Source organism: Coniosporium apollinis (genome assembly GCF_000281105.1).
Source record: "Coniosporium apollinis CBS 100218 chromosome Unknown supercont1.10, whole genome shotgun sequence".
Classification (NCBI taxonomy): domain Eukaryota; kingdom Fungi; phylum Ascomycota; class Dothideomycetes; genus Coniosporium; species Coniosporium apollinis.
The window spans coordinates 83,687-103,817 of record NW_006913272.1 but is presented as its reverse complement, the minus strand read 5'-3'; the positions used below and the strand labels follow the sequence as shown (position 1 = coordinate 103,817).

The window sequence follows — 20,131 nt, the reverse complement described above, 5'->3', positions numbered from 1 at the left end:
GTTCAAAAACAGCACTAACATCCTCCAGCACACACCCTCCTAACCACCTCCCTCCGCTCCCTAACCCACCTAACACGCACCCACTCCATCTGTACCGTGCTGGTAAACGGCGCGATAACTCCTCGTCCCACTCCTGGCGGAGGGCCCGTCGAACCCCCTGTCCAAGGCCCAAATGCAGAGCCTGGTAGCGAGCAACCACAGGCACGGGCACTGCATAGGGCAGAGCCTGAACCCCACCCCTCGATCTTCGCCTCAAACACGGCGCGGCCGGCGTTGGGCCGCACGTTCCCGTTCCTGGTCGATGTGCATGTTTTTGTGAGCTGTTTGCCGAAGGGGAGGAGGGATGCGGCTGTTGTGTATGGTGGCGGTGGTGGAGGAGGGAGGAGGGCGGAGATGGCGGAAATGGTCAATGCGGTCGAGGTACTGACGGACCGATTTGGGGAGAGGGTGGGGAGGTGGGGGGCGTTTAGGGTGGGGGATGAGGGTGTGGAGGTTAGGGGTGTGTTTTGAGCGATGGTGGCTGGATTGGAAGAGACGGTGGGTGCTGGGGAGGCAGTTGGTTAGGAGGGGAAGCTGGATGTTTGCGGTGAAAGTAGGGGCCAGGGGATGAAAGGTAGATGCCGGTCTCGAGACTCGACTGGGTTGAAGGATCACACTCACGGGGTGCGGAGACGAGATGGCGGTATGAGACTGTACGGTGAGCTCATGGCACAAGTCCATCGGCACAACCGCCCGGCCATATCATCCCCAATGACACTCCCAGAACCACTACCCCAGCAAATGCGTGCACCTCCTCCTCCGACATCGTCTCACCGCAACAATATCACCGGTCCGCTTGTTCATGCCTTTCACAACCCCAATTCATTGATGTGGTATATACAGCCCCTGCCCTTCCCATTCCCTCTGCGGTCTACGCAACTCCATCGTCCCTCACACTCGGGATCACCCTCGGCCGCTTGATGTCCTTCTCCGGCGCAGGCGCATCCAGCAACCCTAAACTCCTTATCTGGCCCGCCGACGGCGCATCTTCGCGCGGGTGCGCAGCCTGCGCTTTTCGGTAAGCGGCTTGGAGGGCGCGGGTTTTGGCGGCCTTGGGATTTGTGTCAGCTTCGAGTCCTTTCAATGTGGCTAATGATGATGAGGTTTGTTCGGCGATGGTACCTCCTTCTTGTGGTGCAGGCACTCATAGTAGTCGTCGAGGACGGGCGTGCATTTCGCCTTTCCGGAGTCGTCATCGGTGGAGGTGTTGGTGACGTAGCAGGCGAGGACTTCTTGCCAGAACGGGAAGCAGCGGGAGGGCCCTGCGCGGTGTCAGTATCTTTTCTAGCAGTTGTGTAATTGCCTTGGGCGCTCTAAGGGTCTGTGTTGAGTGGTTGGAATGAGGTCCGGATGGATGTGAGCTGCGGGCAGGTGCAGGAGGACAATTGGGCGGAGCAATGGGAGGATGTGAGCGAGGAAGGTCGTACCACCGGCTAGGCCGTAGCCTGAGGACATTGTAGGTGGTGGTAAGGGTCTCTGCGGTTGTGGTGTATGAGCTCTGAGCTGTGAGATCGCTCAGGTATGTATCGCGCACGTGATCTCTGTATCGATAGTTAGGTGGTTGACGGCATCCGAATCCGCTCCCTGCCCCGAACGTCCTGGATCTCCTGGTGCTTCATCCGTATGCCGGGAAAGGACCTTGAAGCAGAGCTTACCGTCTTTTGAGGTCACGTATCACCACTTCCAAGCACACAGGATGTATTCACCGTTTCATTTGCCGCCATTAGAGGATCGCAAACCTCAACCGGCAACCACTGGTGCGCCTTCCGATGCCCCGCGAGGGCCCCCCACTATAATACGCCTCAGAGCTTACTGCTGCAGTCGGGGTGATCTTTTGTTTAGTCTTACAGTAGCTGTTCAGAAGCGCTTTGAATATATCGTGGTAAGTCTACCAGTATCCGTGTGTATATCCTTTGCTTGCCTGCTAAGACATCCGCGCAGTATTGACGTCGTTTTGTGTACTATCCTGAACTATACTCTCGCTTAGACACGATGACCGAGAGTGCCGTTGCGAACGGCGATTCGAAGTCGGCTTCCAAGTTCGATACGACCTTCACTCAGAACGTTATCAATGCAACGGGACCTAAAGCCTCGCCGCGCATACGGCAGGTGATCGGAAGCGCCATACAGCACCTCCATGACTGGGCACGAGAAAACGAGCTCACAGTCGACGAGTGGATGGCAGGAGTGGAACTTGTATGATGCTCTTCCTCGCATGCTCGTCAGCTGCAACGCCCGTAATTGACAAACAACCAGATCAACGAAGCCGGCCGCATGTCGGACGACCGCCGCAACGAAGGCCAGCTTGTCTGCGACGTCCTAGGCCTTGAATCCCTTGTCGACGAGATCACCTACAAGCTTGCCACAGACGCCTCCGACGCGCCGACCGCAAGTGCAATCCTAGGCCCCTTCTGGCGGAAAGACGCTCCTCAGCGCGCCATGGGCGACACGATTGTATCTGGCATAGAGAATGGGGATAACACATGGATGCACGGCCAGGTGACGGATTACCTAACGGGCAAGCCGATTGAGGGCGCGGAGTTGGATATATGGCATACGGCGCCCAATGGGCTGTATGAGCAACAGGATCCGGACCAGCCTGACATGAACCTCAGGGGTCGGTTCACGACAGGGAAGGATGGGAAGTACGAAATCTATTGCTTGAGGCCGACGAGCTATCCGATCCCGTTTGACGGCCCCGCTGGGAAGATACTTCAGCTGTTAGACAGACACCCGTACAGGCCGGCGCATATACACTTTATCGTGAGTCTATTCTATGCTACTGTCTGTCTGTGGGACCGTAGTGACTGACTCCCTTTCGTAGGTCACTGCGCCGGGATACAAACCAATAGTGACTCAGATTTTCGATCGCCGCGATAAGTACATTACCGACGACGCTGTCTTCGCCGTCAAGAACTCCTTGATAGTGGACTTCGAGCCGCTCAAGGGCAACCCGAAGGCGGACTTTGAGCTCTCATATGACTTCAGGCTGGCGACCTACGAAGAAGCAAAGAACAACTCGCTTGCCGGTGCGACAGAGGTGACCACTGCTGAAGGATGAGCTTTGAGCGTTGCGCATTTGAGCTTTTCGGGAAGCGTTCGGCAAGATTATGGGTTGCTTCGAGTATCTGCGGCCAGAACCCCTAGGCTAGCTTTTGATAAATCTTGTATACATACTTTCGTGATGTTCAATGCCATCTTGTGTCTCTGATATTGATGTGATGGTCCAGTCTCCTCCGACTTCGCTGCAGTAAAGCCGTATGTAGCCGAGGTAACTCGTCACTGCAACCAAAACCTCCGCCGCGCCCTCCATAGCCTCGGACAGAGGACCAGAGATTCTTCATGACCTCCAATCGGTGAAATGTTTGATAATCCTCGGAGCACCAGTCTCGTGTAGCTTGCACGTGGCGTATGCCCTGCATTTTTCGGGTATTGCGGAGAATGAGTGGAGACTGATGGCCAAGCAAGGGCATGCGACTCCTCCAAGCAATATTGATCCTCCGCTGTTATCCTAACCACCAAGCTTGAGGTATCTGCTCGATTGCTACTTGTATCACTCAAGCAATCTTCACTGCTGTCATCATTAGCTGTTCTCTTCCGCTTGCTGCTGTTATTGAATGACGCACTTGCAACACTAAGCAAACAAATTGGCTGTACTTTCTTTCATATATCTTTCATCGTGAATCTTCTACAAGTCAAAGTCCGTCTCCAATCGTCATGGCAACTATTCCCTTAGGCCGCTACCTCTGGGAACGCATAAAGCAAGTCGGTGTCTCCACAATCCTGGGCGTCCCCGGTGACTTCAACCTCGACCTCCTAGACCACATCTACGACGTGGAAGGTCTCCGCTGGATCGGCAATGCGAACGAGCTTAACGCCTCTTACGCTACGGACGGGTATGGCAGAGTAAAGGGTGTCCCGGGGGTCATGGTGACTACTCACGGAGTCGGCGAGCTGAGCGCGCTGAACGGCGTCGTGGGCGCGCATGCGGAGCAGGTCAAAGTTATCCATGTCGTTGGGCAGACGCCGCGGCTGTTTCAGGAGAAGAGGATGTTGATCCATCATTCTATCGATTCAGACCCAGATCATGGGGTAGGCAATTCTATTGACCACGGCCAGGAGACGCAGAAGCTGATGCTTGGTATCCAGGTATACAAAAAAATGTCTAAACCAGCGCGCGTTGCAGAGGCTGAGCTGTGGGATGCCCAGAAGGCACCCGCTGAGATTGATGTGAGTACCTGTGGACATGGATAGTCTTCGCATGTCTGATTGGCGTGGCATAGCGCGTGATCAGAGAATGCTTCATCCAGTCGCGGCCGGTCTACATATTCTTTCCGCTGGACATCGTAGCCGAGCACGTGCCTGCAGAGCGGCTGAAGACTCCCATTGACTTGTCACTACCATTCGAGGCAAAGAGCCAGGATACAGCGATTGAGGCCATCACGCAAGCGCTGGGATCCTCAAAGAATCCGGCTCTTTTCGTGGATGCACTCACCCACCGCCACGGCGCCCAAGACGAGGCCAGGCGATTGGCAGATAAGCTGAAGATCCCTATCTTTTCTTCAGGCATGGGCAAAGGCATTGTCGACGAGACTCATGAGTGCTTCGTTGGCATTTACAGCGGCAAAGTATGTGCACCAGGCGTGGGAGAGGCCATCGAGGGAAGTGATCTGGTACTCCTACTAGGCGACATTCCCGCGGACACGAACGCTGCTTTCTCCAGGAAACTTCGCCCGGAGACGACTATCAAAATAAACCCAACAGACGTCGACGTAAGCAAAACTACCAACACCAGTGGTAACCGTACGCAAAGGGATGATGCCCAGTCACTAATATCCTCCAGGTCAAAGGCAAAACTTACGCAAATACTCACATTAAACCCCTCCTCGCCCGCCTAGCCGAGACCCTCCAGCCCATGAGCGTCCCTATGCCGCAACTCCCGCCCCCCCAACAAGACCTCGCAACCATCGACCCGGCCAAGCACATCACTCAGAAATGGATCTGGCCCCGGCTCGCCTCCTTCCTCCAGCCGCACGACATCCTCATCGCCGACACTGGCACGGCCTCCTACGGTCTCGCCGCCGTGCCCTTCCCGCAGCGCGACGTGACCTACATCACGCAGACCTACTATGGTAGCATCGGCTACGCCACGCCCTGCACTCTCGGTGCGGAACTCGCACGCGATGAACTGCACCGTGAGCAGGGCATGCCACGGGGGCGGACTATCCTGGTGACCGGGGATGGAAGTCTAGCGCTCACGGTGCAGGAGATTAGCACCATGGTCGCGGTTGGGGTAAAGCCCATCATCTTCATTATCAACAATGGCGGGTATACGATCGAGAGGGTCATCCATGGCGCCAAGCAGCCGTACAACGCGATTCCGCCGAGTCAGTACCAGTTCCTGCTGCCGCTGTTCTCGCATCCGAGCCCGGAGAGCTCGTTCTGGCGCGTGAGTACGAAAGAGGAGATGGAGAAGGTGCTGGAGGACGAGGCGTTGAGGGCGCCGGATTCGGTCAAGATCGTGGAGGTCGTGATGGAGGTTATGGATGCGCCGGAGGTGTTGGTTAAGCTGGTGGCGAGCAGAGGACCGGCGTTTGAGAAGTATCTGAGGGAGAACGGGTTTATGGAGTGATTTTCTTGGTTATGCTTGGAATAGTGCAAGTGTGGGGATTTGGGACTTATGCCACTGAAAGAGGATAGATACAGAGACTATCTATACTTTGCTAAGCGAGATAAGGTAGCTGAAAAATACCAGTGAGATACAACCAGAGGACGCTTTCCGCCGCGTTCGAGCAGTGTGACTCATCCCTAGAGTGAATCAAAAGATTTGTCATTGCAACTGACCCTCTAAGCAGGTATCCGAACAGCCTTCTGAACCCCTGCTTCATCTCGTTACCCATTGCCGCATGCTGCACCAGGAGGCCTTCGTCGTCCCGGAATGCGGTCATCTCCTGGCAATCCTAGGGGGCAACTGGTTTCGCACTCTCGCTGATCGCTACTAATCATACCTTGATCTCGTCTCGTGAAAAGGAGTTGCAGCTCTCAGCTCCTCCCCGGTCGCCTTGTTTATTGCTCGGAAGGAGACGCATAATATTTGCAAGCATGACTGATTACCAGCGAGCTCACGACTGCGGACGCCATACTAACCGGGGTGCGGCTGGTGAAGTTTGGCTTGCACATCTCCTGTTAATCTGAGAGCACCATGTTATAGAAAATGCCATGTAAAAATGGCTACGTATTTCCCTAAGCTCATAACTGACGGCGTAGCACTTCGCTGCGGAGAGTACTGTATAGAAATAGGTGTATGTCTCCTAATTATTAGAGAGTGTGATGAACCTTATTTGAACATTACGTCCTTGTAGTGATGTTATCTCCGACACGTCAGGTGATTAAGATTTGCTAGTCGAAACTCTTCTTTCATAATACAAAGTGGAAGCTTTAGGGCAACGGTTAGTTGCAACTCATCCAAAGATATCACATGGTAATGCCGTGCCAAACTATATCCAGGGCTTGCTTCTTTAAGCCTGCTGTACGAAGGTAAGTCTGTCAATCTTGCGCTGCCAATTTGCCACCATCTTACAAATGTGCAAGGGGATTCGTAAACGACCATCTTCTGTATAGAGAGACTGCCTTTATTTGCCAGCAACCCTGCCTCCTTGCGTCCTCTGCTGTACTCCGCCGCAAGCACTACATCTTAAAGACGCCTTGCCACTTCCACCACCATATCGATCCAATCTGCCTGGGCCTACTAGCAGAACCCGAGGTTCTACCGCTCATCTCAGATAGTTTCCCGGTCGCGGCTGGTGAATGGGTTAGAACTGTCGTACTTGCTTTCACTCCGGAATGGCTGGCTTGGGATGTGCAAGTGCCCGGGGTTCGATGGTGGCTCGGTCGCTTCCATGTGTTCGGATATGAAGTTGTCCATGACTCGATCGCACAACTTCCAAATTCGCCATTGGTTCAGGTATTGGCTCTGAACAGATTTCGTGTCAGAGAAGGAGATGGCTTCGAGTCTGTTGTACATCGCTACGGCACCCTGATGGAGCAGTCAGCCTTTTTTGCTCAGAAACCTCTACCGACTTACGGATTGGGCGGCAGAAACGTGTGTACCTGATCTAGGTAGATTCCACCAAGTGCATCGACTAGCTTGCCTTGGTTTTTGTAGTTGTTCTCCCCAAAAGTGACAATCAGGTTCTTCTTCTCGCTTCCCACCCCATTCATTGAAGGCTGAATACCTTCCGCTGCCATCACTTGTTTGAGCCCATTCATTATTCCAGAGATGGCCTCCTTCTGTCCGTGAATTATGCCAGGGACCATCCAAGGTTTGTCCTTGAAATCGGTGATTCTCCATTTGGGGGCCGGCTTGTTGATAACGTATGCGAACTGCACCGTTGTTTCGTGCATGCGGTTTGTTATATTCCTAAGATAATTGGAGGTGCCATCTGCGCTTAGCAGTTCTACGGGGAACCATGTAGTGTTCTTCGGTTCTACAATGTGGATGACCGTATCACCAGCGGGCTGGGGAGTCTTCGAAGATACAACGTCTCCGGAGTGGTTGGTATTGCGGTCGAAATGGTGGCTAGACGTGGCTGGACCCTCGACTTCGTGACCCTCTGGCTTACGTTCTCTTTCGTGATCCCTGAACTCTTCCGCAACGTCCAAAGCATCGGCGCCGTCAAATCCCTCGTTAGCCTTCTCTTCTCGTCTTGATTCCTCGCGACCATTCCCTTCTCGTTTTGCTTCCTCCCGCCTTTCCTCTTCTCGTTTTGTTTCCTCTCGCCGCCTGTCGATCTCGTGGGTTCCCTTCTTCTCTTTACGGCCACCTCCTATCCCAAAATACTTCTTCATTGAGTACGACGATTCAATGGGTTTGTGAAAGGTTGAATGCTGAAGCTAATTTTTGACTACCAGCGTGCAATTGCCAGCACAGATTTGAATTATACAACGAGATTCACACGGGACAGACAAATGTGTACAAAACCAACCGTCTTCCGTCTTCAAGATTAGTAATCTAGACTGTGTGTTGTTCAAATCCCATTAAGCCATGCATGTTGAGGCTTGATTAGAACTGTTCTAGGTTGCTTTTTCCCTGCCAAGGAGGCTATGGCTTGCAGGATGCGGAGCCTAGATGCTTGTCCAGCGCTTAGTTGGCTTGTAGCTCGCATATTTGATTCGTGACTATCCTGGACTAACATGCCACAGCTTTGGTGAAACCGAACGTGAGCTGATGTTGATGCCACAGCTCTCCGCGGGGAGGTTGGGCCTGGGCTGGACTCAGCGAGGGCCGCACAGATGGAAACCCTAATTTAAACAACCCCACCAGCAAAACTATTGATCTTGGCAACCCAATCCTGAATGAGCACACGATACTCGACTCTAATGCCAGCTAAAGAGTTAGCGGCAACATTTCAGCTGGTCTGGGCATCTGATCTGAGCTAGACATGCATGAGCTGCATGACACTTCAGCTAGCCACCGCCATATGCAGATGCCGGTACCGGTCTCGATTTATCGCGTAACTTGGGCCGGAATCGGTGTTGTATGGCTGTAGGCTTGTAGCAGGAAAGGTCTCAGATAACTCCAAAGAATATTTATAAGTAGAGAAGCCAATGTAATCTTAGGATTCAGAGTGGTCACTTTCGCTTGGCTTTAACTTCCCTTCTGTTCAGAACCTCACAGTGGGGAGATCACAGAACGTAACAGGCGCCTTTACAGAGCATTCCACCCCAGCTGCGCTGCGAAATATGGGGGTACGATCTGTGGAACAGATACGAAGAGACCACCAGGTAACCCAACTCAACCAACCGAGATGCGAAGTGCTCCAACTTCCATGTTATTCGGTGCAGGCATTCTGGTAGTAACACAAACTGACCAGATACGACTAACAGCAAGATGAGGACTTCTACCCCGAAAACAAGCCACCACCAGCTCGCGAGAAGATAGAGCTTGACGATGCTATTATTGGAGCTTGTTCGACTCTGGCGTTTGCGGTTCCTGGCGGGATAGGCGTTGCGGTTTCTGCCGGAATATCGTTGGGCTGGGTCATCTTCCAGAACACGGAGCTGGGAAAGTTGACAGATGCTACCTCCAAGTCCGTGCTCAAAGCACAAGACAGCACCTACGATGGGAAAGATCTCCAGAAGATCAACAACCGGATTCGTGAGACGATTCACTGGCTTTCCGACAACCAGAAGAGCTTCTTGAACAAAGATATAGACGCAGCCCAGCTCAAGCGCCTTTCGGTATGTTGTGATCAGGAGATGCCTACTTGTAGGACGCTGTTCTAATCATGCGTAGGAGGATAACCTCAAATGGTTAGAAGCCCAGGAAAAACCCGATGCCAGCCTGTTATCCATCATAAACGAGCTAGTCGATATGTGGGGATCTTGGTTCGATGATGCAATTGAGCAGAGCCTCGCGCACGCGCTGACGTGTTATTTCCTGGCCTTCAATCGTCGATGCTGGATCTATGCTCATCAGGCGCGCCTCGCGCGTTCGAAAGCCATCAAAGGCGATAATGACGGCTACAACACTGCCGTTGCCGCTCTCAATGATTGTATCGGTCGGATGAAGAAGGAGTTAAGCAGAAAGGAAGACCGTATCAATGAAAAGATTAAGGAGTTCAAGGACGATCGAAGCAACTCATTCTCTGATATGTACCGCGAACAATTAGAAACAGATATGAGTCCTATCCAGGAGACTACTGGTGGAAAATTCGCACTTGGCCCTGTTCAGCGGAGGGTATGGAAATTCAATGACGAGACAGCTGGTAGGGCACACGCATTGGTGTACGAGGATCGTAATGCTACAGAGGCATTCTTGGTCTTTGGGTACAACTATGAGTGGGAAGAGAAAAAAGCCAAAGCACGGGACTGCTACAACGACTGGAAGAAAAAGCTTAGCGAGCATATCGAGAGACACTACATTCTTGTACCCAGAGTCCTCGAGGTATGCAAGCAGTATCTGTCCGAGGCGGAGAAGATCCTGGATCCAGTGGGACCGCTGCCGACACCCATGATCTTGGTGAGTTTGTAACGGCTGCCTCGACACAAAACATCTCTAACCAATGCTCCAACAGGGTCACGCAAAGCTCTCTGAACCCGACACAAGACTCAGCACAGAAAACGAGTACGCTTACTGTTATACCATCCAAAGAGACGGATCATCTCCAACAATCAAGAGCCCTTGGCTGTCATGGATAGGTATTCCGGACCCGCTATCGTCGCCCAAGATCCTCCTTGAGGACGGCAGGACGCCAGCTACCACCATCAGGAGAGTTTATCGAATGGAAAGGCCCAAAGGAAGCTCAATCAATGTTACAGATGAGGAAGAGGGGGAGGAGGTGGATTCGGTCGAGGCTGCTGGATTTCGTGTTTGGGCAGATTGTGATGCAGCCACTGATGCTGAAACATGAGAACCTTCCCGCCAGTGTAGCAAACATGAGTCGAGAGATACAACGTGATGCTTCATCATGGCGCCTCCCGGATAATAGAGCTGACTTTCCCGAACGTGGTTTATATGTCTTGGATGCCGTGTACGACCGACGCATGAAAGCGTTGTACTGCCGGATGGATCCTTATCACTTTCATCTGAAGTCAAGTATTTCGTTCATGCCGTAATACCATTACAGCTCCAGCACAGTCACAACTTGATCTTAGTACAACAGATCATGGAAGAGTGACATGCTCGGACTCGAGAAGTATGTGAATGCGGAATATATGTGTCACCATGACGTAAGCCCTCGCTATGGCGGACTGGTCCTAGACAACTCTTATAGCGGCCATCAGCGTCGCGGTAAGTGACCCATCGGTCTAGCGCCACAAGCACAACGTCCGATGGCACCCGTAGGGTTCGGCACGGATTGTGAAGATGCGACCAGAAGTATGGCCCAAGCGCTTGCCTCTCTTGTTCTGTTGGGCATACCTCGTCGGCCGCTTGGACATAGAATTCCATGCTGTCCCGGAGTTGTAAGAAGTGATTTGCATCCGCTTGGCTTAAAGCAACCTTGCGCTGGAGGCCTACTTGGTAGTCCACGAGAAGGGTATACAAGAGGAAATTTCGTAGCCGTTGCACCTCGATGGGCGAAGGCTCGCCGAGGGGTGATCGGGCCTGGGTAGATAGCGTGGTCTTTATAGTCTTGAGGATCTCTTTTCCGCTGTCTTCATCGGCTGTTGCATCATAGCTCGGCGGCCTCTCGTCGGCTTGGATTCGAGACGTGGACGACTTGGGCTCCATTGCAGGGGTGAGACAAATTTGACAATTGGCGGAATCAGCTCGCTGATAAAAGCTTATATCGTGGTGTCTATTGAAAGGTACCAACTCTTGCAGGTACGAGGAGATGGAAGAGGGAGGATACATACTTCAGTTTTTGTTCGTACAGGCTTATTGCCTTGATAAGCTTCTCGTTGAACCACGTATGAAAGGGGCCTTTGGGGGTTGCTGACCTTGGCGCAACCATGAATCAACAGTAAAACTCCCGACAAAAGAACCAGTTTCAATGCCGTTCTTGCCGTCCACGAGTGTGACAATAGGATAGTCAAATCACATACGAGGAAAATTTGACTTACGATAATCGTAGCCTCTACGGTTTCTCATGGGGCCGAAACTGTTCCGGTACGGCGGTACCATGGACCGTTCCAAAGGCTTCCCGCAGTGTCCCATGGTAGGTATGCTTACGCTCCCCACAGCTTGGCTGCGCGGCATACAAAACGTAGGAGCTGCCTCGGTCAGCGAAGTGGTAGGACACCCCGCTCGAAGCAATAAACACGTACATAAATACTTGACTGATTCATCTCTTCTAGCAGAAGTATCTCCTCACTGCACACCTATGCAGCGGAGATCTATCCAACGTGGTAAACTAACCTTACCCCACCATTCGACGCCAGAAACCTCTGAATGAACTCAAAATGGCACACATAACATCTGGACTTCCGGATCATAGCGACGAGCAGCCCCCGCCCTATGCAGAAGCACTTAATGAAGTGGCTTACGCTGAAGCACTTAACGAACGTTACGCATCATGCAGACACGGGATGGAATGTAAAGCACAGCAAAGACAGGAAACACAAGACCGCATGCCCTGGCAGCGGTTCAAATGTTGGTTCTGGGAGAAGATGATCAAAGCGGATATCAAGCGACGTGCGAGACAAGCTGGAACCACAGCAAGTACGGATAAACCGCGGACGGAGAGATCAAGGACGCCAGCACCTCAAGCACCTCGGACGGCTCAAATATTGCAATCGCCTCGAATTGCGCAATTGCCTCAGATGACGCCAATACCACCAACGCCTCAATTGCCTCAAATGCCGACAGTCACACCGGCGCAGGGATTACGGAGAATCTGCAACGAGGACACTCCATCTCCTTCTCGACCGACGCGGGAACAAGCGAACCGCACCGCCAACCGGTCTAGGGGAGCTGCAGCTGATGGGCCTACTCTTCGCAAACAGCGGACGGAGATACGTTACGGACGTGATGAGAGAGGTAGAGTCGTTTGGCGTAGGGTAAGCATATGGGAAGAGTACTGGCCGAGTGTACATGAGTGATGGAGGGCAAACGCGTGATATCTGTTAAAGGATTTAAGGGCGGGTTCGTGAGCACGTCGCGGAGTTGTCGAAGCGATCGGCAAGTTAAGCATTTGTCTTTTGGCGGACCTCCAGCCATTGAAGTAAACAGTTCGGAAGCTGCAATCCGTACGCAGGGGACTGATTACGATGCTGGTTATGATTGAGATCTGCCGAGGAATGTCGATCAAAGCGCCTGCTGTACGTTTCGTGACGCCTGTCTCCCGCATCAACATGCTTCCCGAACTCAGTCGAGTCACTTTCCGGTGACTTATAGTACTAAGACGGAACCGTATTTGTGCCGGGCGTGATAACGTCGACATGCTAAAGCGTAGACGTCCGAAACGGTGGCGTAAAGAGCCGCGTGGCGGCGGAAATGTTGTAGTCCTGTGGATTATTAGCGGTATCGGATGAAGTTAAGAGTGCGGCAGCAGCTTGATCCGCAATAGAGAATACCTCTCGATCTATGAAGCGTTCCTGTAGAGCTGCAGCCTCTTTCCCAATCCCTATCAGCATGCTGTTAGTGTGGGGAGTTGGCAGAATTGGACAAAGTGTGTAAGGTCGGAAAAGAACGAACTCGTCGAGTTCGCGGCCGTTCCCCTGCAGAATCGGCTTTTCAAGCCGTCAAACCTTTAAATTCATGAATCTATTGACATTGGTGATCCGGATGACGTTAACCTTGCGGACGGAGCGGTGAGAGCGAACAAAGCTGCTAGAAGAGGTAAGATTGAGGGTCCTCTACTTAATTGTGCGTGCGGAGATAACACAGCTGACAGCACCGGTAATACAAGGCCTTCTTAGAGGTGGCATTCGGTCGTTGGTCCCTATGGGGCGCTTGGGTGGTAATGTCGTTCGTGTTTGGCGGATAATCTTCTGGTACTTGTGAGGCATCTGCCATTAGATAGGGCTTCGATTGGCAGGAAACCCCGGTGATGGCAAGTTTGAACGGTATCTCTTGTTGAGATGGCTCAAGTTCACCTGGTTGAGTGGAGTCGAAGTCGTGGCGGTGTGGCAAAGTGCTATGAGTTGACTGCTGGATGATTTCGAGCGCGAGAGGGTTTGAAGAGAAACGGAGCTTCGAAGAAATGGCAAGACAATGCTTCGATAATCGGAATGCCGGGCGCACACCATTTCAAGTCCGAGGTGGGAGTGGCGGCTGTAGAGAACTGGCAGGACACTAGCTTCAAGACATCGGATGTGGATATATCCCCTTACCAACTGTGCAGACGCTAGCTTCAATACAGATTGACAGACATACCGAAGAGTCGAGGGATGAAGGCATCAAGGCAAGCGAGTGACGGAGGGTGAAAGTGAGGTAAAAGTGCGACGGAGAGCCAAAAGGGTCTCTGATCTGTTGACGAAAGATGAAATCTTGCACCAGGCTAGAGGTGAGGAAAGCAAAAGCTAACGATGAACGTGAGGGCAAATGGGAGAAGTGAGACCGAGGAGGCCCTGCATGCTCGGCGGAGCTCTGCGACGTGCGAAATGAGGTGACCAAAGGTTGGGGATTGAAGTGATATAAGGTGCCAAAGTAGCTGATGTCCGAGTGGAGCTTGCGGCCTCGTATCGCAACAGGTTCTACAGTTTGATGTTTGAGCACCAAAGAACTTGATGGTACATCAATGTAGCTAAGCAAATGAAGGAGACCTGTACAGACATGGTGTCAGTGCTGTTTGACAAGGATGGGTTGGCGGGATATTGAGAGCAGCGGTGAGATATGGAAAGTAGCGGCGAGATATAGAGCGAGATAGCTGGACGTGGAGCGAATTGGACCAGTCGGTCGCATAGCGGGAGTCGGTGGATATATAATGATGCAGCTGGGCACGGAGCGAATCGGTCGAACGTGAGGGAACGCGAGGACGAGACGGTTCGACGTAAATTGAAGAGCGGAGGTGGCCGGATATGGTTCGAGAACGCACCAAGGTAACACGGCCGTACGAAGAGTAAGGATGAGATGCGAAGAATTTCAGCGGGTGACGCGGAACGAGGGAGTGCAGGTGCTTGGAGTTTCCGAAGAAATCTATACCTGCACATCTTATGAGTTCGAGTTTGTGGGAGAAGAGGAGGTAATTTCACGCCGAGAGAAAACATGTTTCGACCCGGCTACTGCCTCAGCGATTGCCATCTCGATTATTGTTGTTGTACAGGCAGGTTTAGAGGCTTCGGGCGCCGCGAGTAGAAGGAAGGCATATAGCATAGACCGAGTGCACAGTCACGAACGACCATGCCGAAATGATGACTTGTACGGAAAAGCTCTCAGTCGGAAGGATTTAACAGAATCTTCGCAAACCATTGGCCAGTGGACGGTGTACATAATAGAGTGACATCCTCATTATCGTTCACGAGACCTCAAAAAAAAAACGGAACGCATCCTGAAGTTATCCAAACAGATTTACCTGTATGGGTAACGGCACCAACGGAACAGAAAGGTACACAGCTCGAGAAGGACTCGTCTCAAGCGCGTACGTGACTTTTGGAAAAGTGGCTTGTTGGGACATAAGTGCCCTAGTTATCGAGAGATGGCAGTGTCGAAATTTCCCCACCTGCACTCCTGCCGTTGACGCTTCCCATTGAAGACGGTGTTGCCATATACGTAGTTCGCTTCAAAGAGGAGAGCTAAGTCAGGTAGTGATGCTTGGTGCCGTCTACATGTAGGCAAGAACCTGGTGATGCTGACTCAGCACGAAATGTCTCCACGATCACTCGAGTAGTATTGGAGTCTGTTCCCAATTGATCACGTGGGAAATAGTCTTAATGGTAGCAGTTGATACGGTGTGTTGTACGGAGGTCTCTCTCGCCAAAAGTAACCTATTCACACCCTAGATACAGGGACAGGGCCAACTACGTATGTAACCGCTCTTCTAGAGAAAAAACAACTGCGGCAACAGAAAAAGAGGGCAAGGGGTATGAACGAGCGACGACAAAACGCTCACAACTAACATGAACTCCACACGCTGATGCAACTTTGAACAAACACTGCTCCTCGCTCATGGTCCCAGGAATGTGCTGATCGGAATGCAACACCACAATCCTCCCTCCCGTCAACATGTCCTCCAAATCCACAACCTCCCATATCTATCCACAGCATCTCTCAGCATCTTCGCAAGCACTCGTTTCCGCCCCTTCTACTGCGGCGGCGTCCAAAACGCCGCCAACCTCCTCACCTCCATCGCCGGCATTCCCACAACCGCCATGCCCCTCACCATACTCCCTCTTCTCATCCTCTGCAGTCCCACAGCAACTTTCCACCCCTCCGTCTCATCAATCAAAAAGACGTATTTCCGCCCCTCCTGATCCTTAATAGTAGCTCTCAAGACATGCAGCCCACTCTTCTGATCCCCCGCCACACCCCCCGAGCAACTCGCCTTACAACTCCTCAAGAGTTTCTCAACCGCCAAATCCGTATCCTCCGGGCTCAGTTTCCCCGGCCCGCCATTCCCCCCCGTCTGGCCCGAGAAAAACCGCAGCCCCGCGTGCTCCTTGGCTCCTTCGCGCTCGCCGCTCCCCACGGGCAGCAGCCCCGCCGGCGCCTTGGAACAAAAGATCTCGATGCCCTTGACCGTCCACGCCTTGACGTCCCACTCACGCTGCGCGACGTCGCGGACGTCGTCGTCGATGAAGAGGCCCTCGGTCGTCATCCGAAGGATCAGGCCGTCGGTTACGCGGTCCACGCCTGCGACGAGCTCGGCGGCGGGCTTCGGGAAGAGGTTGCTGAAGAGGTAGACGGCTTTGATCACGATCTTGTCTGGGTCAGAGGTTGAGTAGGGCCCGCGGTGGCTGGGGGGCGGGGTTGTGCGGGCGGTCGTGGCGCTGGGGGCATAGGAGGAGGTGTAGGAGGATGAGAACGAGGAGGTCGATTTTGCGTGGTTCGGGCGGGGTTGGGGGGTCGCGGTGTCGTAGGGGCGGAAGGCGGAGGGGGAGTCGGTGCCGACGTAGGACTTTGCGGATGGTTTCTCGTAAGGCACTCTAGGTGGGGGAGCTGCGGGAGCGTATGGGTCGGTGCGTTCGCCGACGCCATAGGTTCTGGTTGAGGGAGGAGATCTTGCGGAGGGGGGAGCGGGCGGCTTAGGGGGAGGTGCTTCTTGCGTGGCTTTCGCTTTGGCGGCGGCTTCGCGTTCCTGCTTTGCCTTCTCGGCGCGCTCGCGGACGGCTTTGAGCCTCTCCGCTCGGTCGGCGTCGGCCTTGGCTTTCGCGGCCTTCTCGGCGTCGGCCTTTGCTCTCTCTGCGTCCTCCTTGGCCTTTGTGGCTGCAGCTTCTGCCTCGACCTTTTCTCGGATTTCCCACTCTAGTTTCTCCCTGGCCTCCTTCTCTCTGGCTTCCTGCTCTTCCCGCAGTTTCTTTACCCGCTCTTGAGCGGTTCGTTCCCGCTGCGCCCGTGCGGCGGCCTCCTTTTCCCGTGCTCTTGCCGTCTCCCACTTCTTCTTCTCCTCTGCGGCTTTAGCTGCCTGCTCGGCTTCCTTTCGTTTCCGCCCTTCCTCCTCTTGCCGTAGTTTCTCCTCCGCTTGTCGCTTCCGCTCTTCCTCCCTCTTCCGGGTCTCCTCGCGTGCCTTCTCCCAACTGGCCGACGAGCTGCGATTGCTCTCAGGCTTTGGTGGTGATTTGGGATCCGCGTCCGGTTCAGAGAAAGGGGGTGAAGGTGGTCGTGGAGGCGGCGGCGGCGGAGGAGGCCATTGCTCGTGCTGGCGCTGGTGGTGACTATGTGGAGGCGGTCCATAACCTGGTCCACCGCCTGGGTTCTGTGGAGGAGGAGGGCCACCGCCAGGGAAGCCACTGCCCGTTTGTTGGTAGCCGCCTGAGTGAGTGTGGGAGCCTGCTCCCGGCCTCGGACTGGCACCGCCTGCTTGACTCCCCCTTGGTCCGTCTCCGCTACCAGCAGCCGGATGCTCGCTCTGAGTCTTGCCCCATGCCCAGCCTGCGATACCGACTCCGATAACCAACAGGACTACCCCTCCACCTCCACCTCCACTGGAGATATTCGACATTGTTGAGGCGAACCATTGCTTGACCACAGGTTCTACAATTGTCCAGACTCCGACGGCTAAAAGTGTACAGGCTACACCTGCGAGAAAGCTGTTCCGTTGCGGCTGGAGAGAAGGTAGGTACAGAAAGCCTCCCCCGGAGGAGTGTGGAGGGATTATGAATATGTCGTAGTTGCCCGGTGGCAGCCCTGAGCCACTCGATGACTTGGGATTCGCGCCGTGAGGGGGTGGAGGCGGCGGAGGTGGGCCATCCATCGCGGCGTCAAGGCAGACGCCGCGGCCTGCTTGGCAGACTTTGGGATTGTCGCCGTATCCAGTGTTTAGTAAGATCTATCGTCGGCCGCGACCTCGAAGTAGTGGTGCTGTGTCGTCGAGCTGCGTGTTGTGGTTGTCGCAAGAGCATGGGTGCGTGCTGCTGTTGGAAGTGTGGTGGCTGGCTTAAAACGGCAGACTAGTCGTCGTCGTCGTCGCGTCGCAATTAGTTATCCTCCGCGTCGATCAAAGAAGTCAATTGCAAAACTCCAAACGCCGTATGCAGTGCTGCTCTGGAAAGAATGTACAGGTCTGCTGGTGAGGCTGGCGGTTGTTGTTGCCCGTATGGTGTCGTTCCGCCGGCGTTGTTTTGGTGACTTTGCCGGGCCAAGAAGGAAATACTTTAGCGCCGCTCGTTCATGCAGCATTCGATCCGACCCGCACCTCCTGTTCGGTGACACACGCGAGAAAAGGCGTGGATGTCAAAAACGGCGGGGCTGTCATCCAGAAGAGAACTGAAAGCTGGAATTTCGATCCATGGTTCGCGGTGGAAGAGGCGTCGCTTTACGAGGCCTTCGTGCCAGAACAGTTGCCATCACAACATTAACCTCCAGCAGCGAATAGAACTCTAGGCTGGAGGCTTTACGTTTCTAGTGGGTGAAGATGTGCGCGCGACTGAGTCGTGCATGCCTTGCGCATGTTGTCGGTGAGCGATTCGCCCAACAGCGCTGGCGGAGCTGCACCTAGCAGCCTAGCAGAAGTCCAAGTCACGATGCAGCTGAAGCGCAGAAGGACGGATTCACCACCACGAACCGCGAAGCCCGACCCACTGTTTTCCCAGACGGCACGGTGCTTCGTCACTGCCAGGGCGCGCGGGGCCAACGTTGTGGCTTTCGGTCCTGCCAAAGTGGCCTTATTGATCCTGTTGTCTTGCCATCCTTCTCGTCCGAAGCGATAAGACAGCTGCTACATACTGAGCATTCAAGCCACATTCAAGCATGTAGATTGTCGTTCGTTTCGCGCAGCTAGAACATCACTCACGTTCAAGACATTGCCTTCCGTCAAAAGGCTTAGAATACACGTCCTCCGTATCTCCATGTCAAACGTCACTTTCGACGATCCCAGTCTCCGTTTCCCTCCCTCTTTCCGTAGCTGGACCGAAGTAATCACTAAAACGATCACCTGGAACTTGACCGGCGCCGCCCTCGCCGGTTGCCTCTCCAATCTCCGCTACGTTCCTCGCGACCGCCAGTGGAAGTACTTCCGGGAGGTTCTCCACTTCCTCTACTCGCCGACCTACCCGACCGGCCAGCTCCTCCTAAATGCCGTAAAGGTAGGACGTTCACTCTGGGACGGAAAACCTCCGGGAGGGGACTGGCAGTACTACTTGAGCTGTGTCGCAGGCATGGAAGCGGCCGTAGAAGAATCTCCCCCTGGCCGCCCACCGACGCGCTTCGTCCCACTCATAGTGGTACAACCAGGCGTCGCCCGGCGTGAGACGCAGCATCGTGATGCATGGTGGGTGGGGACGCTCATCCCGCCGTTATATGTCTTCGCGCAGTGCCTGGGTCAGCTCATCGCCTTCTCCCACCGCTCCGAAAAGGAAGCCATCTGGGCCCTCGACTCACGGAACTTGTTGACAACCATAGGAATTCTCGGCGCGGTGCTCAATACCTGGATCATCAGCATCCCAAATCTGGCCTGGAGTGTCCCCCCGGAAACTGATCCCGAGCCAGTCGCCCCGGAAGGTGAGGAGCTCAGGACGGAAGTCAACGCCTTGCGCGTCGCGTGCCTCCTTATGTTGCTTGTATCCTCTCACTCAGACCATGAGAATGGGAAGATCATACGAGATGGATGGCTCCGCGGATTGAGCCCTGGCTTTGTCGTGGCGTATTCCTTGGTTGCTTTGGGCGTGGGTAGGGAGGTAAGGAACAGGTTGGTTGCGTGGCATTCCAGGGACAGGCCTCCGGTGGAGATAGAGTTTCCAGAGTTTCTGGGGTGTCTGATGTTCCACGCGGGTGGGATTCTACTACTTGCAATTGAGCTGGCTAAGGATGTGGATAAGTTTCAGGGGTGTCCAGAAAGCTGTGTTATTCCGGCGAACAAGAGATATTTCTGGAAAGACCCATGGGAAGCGGTGCTGTTTATTTAGTTTCTTAGCTCGGATTTGCAGGTGCTGCTCGGGATTTGAACTGGGACTGGGTTACCAAGATTTGACCATCAGAGAAATGTGTTGGTAAGATATACTAGCCACAACAAAGACATAGAGATGCACTACTATGATGATTTCGCGCTATGGG

General features: G+C 53.7%; 8 protein-coding genes across 8 annotated transcripts in view; 5 read left to right on the top strand and 3 right to left on the bottom strand.

Annotated features, from left to right (window-relative positions):
- The window catches only part of W97_02599 (uncharacterized protein), a gene marked incomplete at both ends in the record, with an annotated part of 1,112 nt that extends 602 nt beyond the window's left edge, over window positions 1-510 (top strand). Inside the window, one exon of the mRNA XM_007780499.1 lies at window positions 29-510. Within this exon, the coding sequence (XP_007778689.1) occupies window positions 29-510 (482 nt within the window). The remainder of the gene's footprint in view (window positions 1-28) is intronic.
- Window positions 511-910: 400 nt separating this feature from the next.
- Window positions 911-1,494, bottom strand: W97_02598 (uncharacterized protein; the record flags this gene model as incomplete). The annotated part of the gene is made up of 3 exons (XM_007780498.1): window positions 911-1,090; window positions 1,162-1,301; window positions 1,467-1,494. The coding sequence occupies 3 exons, from the start codon at window positions 1,492-1,494 to the stop codon at window positions 911-913; spliced, it is 348 nt and encodes a 115-aa protein (XP_007778688.1).
- Window positions 1,495-2,031: 537 nt separating this feature from the next.
- W97_02597 (uncharacterized protein) lies at window positions 2,032-3,100 on the top strand (the record flags this gene model as incomplete). Its single annotated transcript, XM_007780497.1, has 3 exons — window positions 2,032-2,235; window positions 2,296-2,802; window positions 2,864-3,100. 3 exons carry the CDS (start codon window positions 2,032-2,034, stop codon window positions 3,098-3,100), a joined length of 948 nt encoding a protein of 315 aa, XP_007778687.1.
- A 656-nt stretch (window positions 3,101-3,756) lies between these two features.
- W97_02596 (uncharacterized protein) lies at window positions 3,757-5,671 on the top strand (the record flags this gene model as incomplete). The annotated part of the gene is made up of 4 exons (XM_007780496.1): window positions 3,757-4,131; window positions 4,189-4,269; window positions 4,323-4,811; window positions 4,883-5,671. The coding sequence occupies 4 exons, from the start codon at window positions 3,757-3,759 to the stop codon at window positions 5,669-5,671; spliced, it is 1,734 nt and encodes a 577-aa protein (XP_007778686.1).
- A 1,146-nt stretch (window positions 5,672-6,817) lies between these two features.
- On the bottom strand, window positions 6,818-7,887 carry W97_02595 (uncharacterized protein; the record flags this gene model as incomplete). Its single annotated transcript, XM_007780495.1, has 2 exons — window positions 6,818-7,075; window positions 7,150-7,887. 2 exons carry the CDS (start codon window positions 7,885-7,887, stop codon window positions 6,818-6,820), a joined length of 996 nt encoding a protein of 331 aa, XP_007778685.1.
- An 894-nt stretch (window positions 7,888-8,781) lies between these two features.
- W97_02594 (uncharacterized protein) lies at window positions 8,782-10,072 on the top strand (the record flags this gene model as incomplete). Its single annotated transcript, XM_007780494.1, has 3 exons — window positions 8,782-8,787; window positions 8,926-9,279; window positions 9,335-10,072. 3 exons carry the CDS (start codon window positions 8,782-8,784, stop codon window positions 10,070-10,072), a joined length of 1,098 nt encoding a protein of 365 aa, XP_007778684.1.
- A 5,653-nt stretch (window positions 10,073-15,725) lies between these two features.
- W97_02593 (uncharacterized protein) lies at window positions 15,726-17,834 on the bottom strand (the record flags this gene model as incomplete). The annotated part of the gene is made up of 1 exon (XM_007780493.1): window positions 15,726-17,834. The coding sequence occupies one exon, from the start codon at window positions 17,832-17,834 to the stop codon at window positions 15,726-15,728; it is 2,109 nt and encodes a 702-aa protein (XP_007778683.1).
- A 1,093-nt stretch (window positions 17,835-18,927) lies between these two features.
- On the top strand, window positions 18,928-19,983 carry W97_02592 (uncharacterized protein; the record flags this gene model as incomplete). Its single annotated transcript, XM_007780492.1, has 1 exon — window positions 18,928-19,983. One exon carries the CDS (start codon window positions 18,928-18,930, stop codon window positions 19,981-19,983), a length of 1,056 nt encoding a protein of 351 aa, XP_007778682.1.
- Between the last annotated feature and the right edge of the window lie 148 nt (window positions 19,984-20,131).